Source organism: Emiliania huxleyi, assembly GCF_000372725.1.
Source record: "Emiliania huxleyi CCMP1516 unplaced genomic scaffold EMIHUscaffold_463, whole genome shotgun sequence".
NCBI classification, from domain to species: Eukaryota; Haptophyta; order Isochrysidales; family Noelaerhabdaceae; genus Emiliania; species Emiliania huxleyi.
In genome coordinates this window covers 75445-79583 of record NW_005198514.1, presented here as the reverse complement: position 1 = coordinate 79583, position 4139 = coordinate 75445, and the positions used below count along the sequence as shown (strand labels likewise).

The window sequence follows — 4139 nt, the reverse complement described above, 5'->3', positions numbered from 1 at the left end:
TGCTGGCGAGGAGGTGCTTGACGGCCCAACTAAGCCCCTTTCCCTCCCATTAGCAGCTTGTCCGTCGTCCACTTATTTATTTATCACGAAGTCACGTTACCACCACTTCAGCCTCTCTATCGCACTTGGACAGCACAAGAGTCCACCTTGCGCAGGCGCCGCCGGCCGGGCTCGGCGTTCTTTGCGCCTCGAGCAGCGACGCGGAGCTTCCCTCTGGCGTCGAGCCTCCCGCAGGCCTGCCGCCGCGCGCCGGGAGTTGAGACGCCCCGGCCACGTCCCTCACGGGCAGACGCACGCGCCGCGAGTAGGCCTGCCCCACGTGTGGGGGTGGGCGCGCGATTCGGGCCTGCTGCCGGCCGACGTCTATCTGCGCCACTGTCTGCTAGCGATGCGCAAGCTGGGCGGCGTGGCGGAGCGATCCTTCCTGCACGACACGACGCTCGTCGACAGGCGAGCGCGCCGTGGACGAGAGAGCACGGCCTGCCCACACCGGCACGCGGCCAAGCGACGGAGCGGTGCGTCCCGATAGGCGCACCACGCTGAGCGAGTACCTCGCCGGCGGCGCACGCGAGCGCGTGATGGCCGTGCGCCCGCCAGAGTCGATGGCGGAGAGGTTCGGAGGTTAGACTTAGAGCTCTAGAGCTCGGGGTCCGGCTCGCCACTTGGGACATTTGGAGCCATTGGGCACTTGGAGCACTTGGAGTGCAGTCATTAGCCTCACATCCAGGGCCAGGGGGCTAAGAAGCACACCCAGCGGTCCGGATGATCGGGAAATAAATAAATAAACAAAGGAATAAATAAAAACGGTCAAACCGCTCTGAGACGAGATGGGATTTAGGGACATGTGTCCCCGCGCTGCACGATCTTGGTGTGAGGGATCTTCAATCCGTCCCCTCACCCCCCTGGTCCGACTACCCGACACTAGAAGAGCAGTGCAAGAGTTGGGGCTACGGCTACGGCTGCGGCTGCGGGAGGGGCTATGGTTGCGGGAGAGCCGCTGCGCCGCGTGGGCGCGCCTACACCGCGCTTGCTCCGCTCGCCACCTCTCGCAAAGGTCCAAAGTCATAGCCATCACCTCCTCCGGCAAGATAGTCCTTTTCGCCTATCTCGCCGTCCCTCCATGCCTGGTAGAGCTCGTCGTCATAGCCATATTGCATCACAGCCTGCTGCACTGCGTCGTGCACAACCCCTGCCACCCTATCCCGCGCCTCAGCGTCGGAAAATTCGAGCTCGGAGTCATACCCGGAAGCAGGCGCAGGCGGCCGCGGCGATTTGCAGGCGGCGAGGTGGGGGAGGGAGAGCGCGGCGGTGCGCGCTCGGTGCTCCCGCTGGTGCCAGAAGGGCCAGCGCCCAATGCCCTCAGCCTGTTCTTGTCCACCACCTTGGGAGAAGGGGGTGGGGGTCCACCTCCCTTGGGTGCGGGCTTGCGGTGTTCCTGCTTCCGCTTGCCCGACTTTCGCGGGTTGCGGCCGAAGTTCTTCATGGTGAACCTGTCCGGCTTGCCGCCCTTCCCGACCCTCGTCCACCCCTCGGGCGACTCGTTGGGCCGGGGTTGCTGCGCCTGTTGGTGCTGCGAGTGTGCCTGCGATGCTGCGGCCGGAGCGGCAGCGGCGGCAGGCGGTGCCTCGGGCGGTGCCGCGGCGAAAGTGGCGGTAGGCTGAGGCTGCGCAGCGTCCTGCGCGGCCCGCTGCCTGGCCTCATCCTCCCGCCTCTTCTCAGACTTGGCCTGGATGATGTACTGATACCCAAGCGGCACCGGGTTGATGCTGACGGAGTGCCAACCGTACCTCTCCATGCGCTCCGCGAGACAATCAATCATCGCGTGGTCGCGTGGCGACACCTCTTCTGGCCGAGGACGCGCTCGACCATCCGGATCTGACGCACGTGGAACGGGTCATTGGTCTTCTCTTTTTTTCTCGTCTGCTACACGGCCACGCAGCTCGCCTCCGCGCGCCGGCAGCTCACCCTCCTCTGGGCCGAGCCCGTCTCCGAGGCCGTCCTCGTCGCCTTCAACGCCGAGGCGGACGCGTACAACTCGCGGCGCCCACAGGCCATGACAGGTGCTCGCTGCACGGCATCACACGTGAACGGCGTGCAGGTGCCGGGTCGACCGCGCCGACCGGCCGACGGCCCCAAGCCAGCGCCGACCGTCGTCCAGGAGGGCGCCGTGGTCGAGTTGAGTTCGGAGGGCTCCTGCAGCCCTCAGCCGCGGCCCCCAGTTTTTCTTCTTTCGTTGTGCCTCGTATGTATGCTTGAAACAAACGCAGGGCAGCGCAAGCCCGGCCTGTTATTGAGAAGAAATACACCAAATGTGTTCACAGAAGGGTGGTAAGAGACACAAGAGAACCTCGCATACGACGACAGTGAGGGTGTGAGAGACAAACCCAGGGAAGGTCTTACACTACCTTACAGCTTCACAGACATACAACTGTAGTGTTGCCCTGGCCTTCTGTCTGCCCGCCCAATGGGTGGCAGGTGCCAGAGTGTCGGCGGACAGCCGGCAGCAAGAAACCGCAGTGAGGTCAGTGTGAGTGAGCGGAGTTTTTGTGTGAGTGAGCGGACCGCCACTGCTGTACAAGACTCTAAAAGTCCGACGATGTGAAGACGACATTTCATCTCAACGAGGGGCACGTCACCGACATGTGTGAGATCGGCGGAGACCTGCAGTCCCAGCGCGATGTCCACTACGAAATCAAGGTGCCTAGCGCCCTCACAAAGACGAGGCAGGCTGGGCAGGGCTCGGCGGCACACGGCGGATGCTGTGCGTCACTGGGCCACAAATTTGGTTTCGGCGGCACCCTCGACCAAACCTTGCTCAAGGGTCTTGGGTGCAAAGAGCGCGGCCACAAGTCACAAGGGCCCGCTCGTCCATATGCGACCGGCAAAGGCTGGGTCAAAGAGCACAAGGGACAGTACTACAACGCGCTCCATGTCAAGAACGGAATCGTCAAAATTTGTCTCGTCGAAAGCCAGGGCGGCATCGCGCCGCCGACCAAGAGAATTATCTTCAACTTCGCCAAAGAGGTCGGCAGCCCGAGCGCCGTCGACCGCACCGACTACGGCACAGCCTCCGGCAGCGCCCGGGGCTTCGCCCAGCACCACTCGCAACAGCTCTCGCGCGCCGCCGTCTGTGGCGACGCGCAAAACATCAACAACGCTGCTCGCAACATGCGTGTCGCGCACTCATTCATGACCGGTCTCAATGCCCCCACCCCCCTGCGCGCGGGCCTTCTAGGCCCGCGGGTAGTCTCCCCCCATCCCCAGGGCCTCCAGGGCTCGCACCTCAACCTCGCATAGACCAGCGCACAGCGCCAGGGACGTATTTCCTTCTCAATAACAAGGCTGTGAACGGGCCGTCACCACACAGCGATGGAAAGCAGTCGCGGCAAGAAAGGCCACGGCGAGTATTTTCTTCTCGATACAAGGCTCTCCGATGTGCGTGTCTGTGGTGGGCCAGCCTCGGGGTCAGCTCGCTGACCTGCTCGAAGCTGGCGGCGACGTGCAGCAGCTCGCCGCGCTCGCGCAGTCCGGACAGCGCAGCGAGCTCTCTGCCGCGCTGGTCGCTCTCGGCTTCACCAAGCTCGGCCAGCGGATGCGGGTCGAGCGCGCCCTGCTCGCAGCTCCGCCTGCGGTGCCAGAGGTGGACAGTGCCGCCTTCTGGCTGGGCGTGGCCGACTCGAGTGCTCGCGCCGTGGACGGATCTGCGCCCAGCTGCAACTACGAGGCGCACGCCGCTGCAGTCGCGGCCCAGGCCTCCGAGGCGAGGCGGAGGGAAGCTGCCGCTGCGGAGGCTCACGCCGAGGCGGCGGCGGCGGCGGCGGCGGCGCGGGAGGCGGATACGGCGTGGCGGACGGACGGCGGCGTTGCGACCGCGCTGCGAAGCGGATTTCTCGCCGACGCCGGCGACGAGCTCGCCTCCGTCCGAGGCGCGTCCGGCGTCTCTGTCGCTCCAAAGACCGGAGGGCGGAGGGAGGCGAGCAGCAGCCGAGGGCGACTGTCTCCTCGCCTCGACACTGCCCCATACCCGCAGCCCTGCTCCTGACCCTAGGCGCGGGCAGAGGCGGCGGCGGCGGCGAACGCGGAGGCGCGGCGCGAGGCTGCGGCGGAGGCGCGCACGCTTCCCTTTCTGATGCCGAGCG

General features: G+C 65.4%; 1 protein-coding gene across 1 annotated transcript in view; it reads left to right on the top strand.

The window, feature by feature from the left end:
* Window positions 1-3433: 3433 nt before the first annotated feature.
* Window positions 3434-4139, top strand: part of EMIHUDRAFT_470494 (hypothetical protein) — a gene marked incomplete at its 5' end in the record, with an annotated part of 24346 nt that continues 23640 nt past the window's right edge. The window contains one exon of the mRNA XM_005768232.1: window positions 3434-3943. Within this exon, the coding sequence (XP_005768289.1) occupies window positions 3434-3943 (510 nt within the window). The remainder of the gene's footprint in view (window positions 3944-4139) is intronic.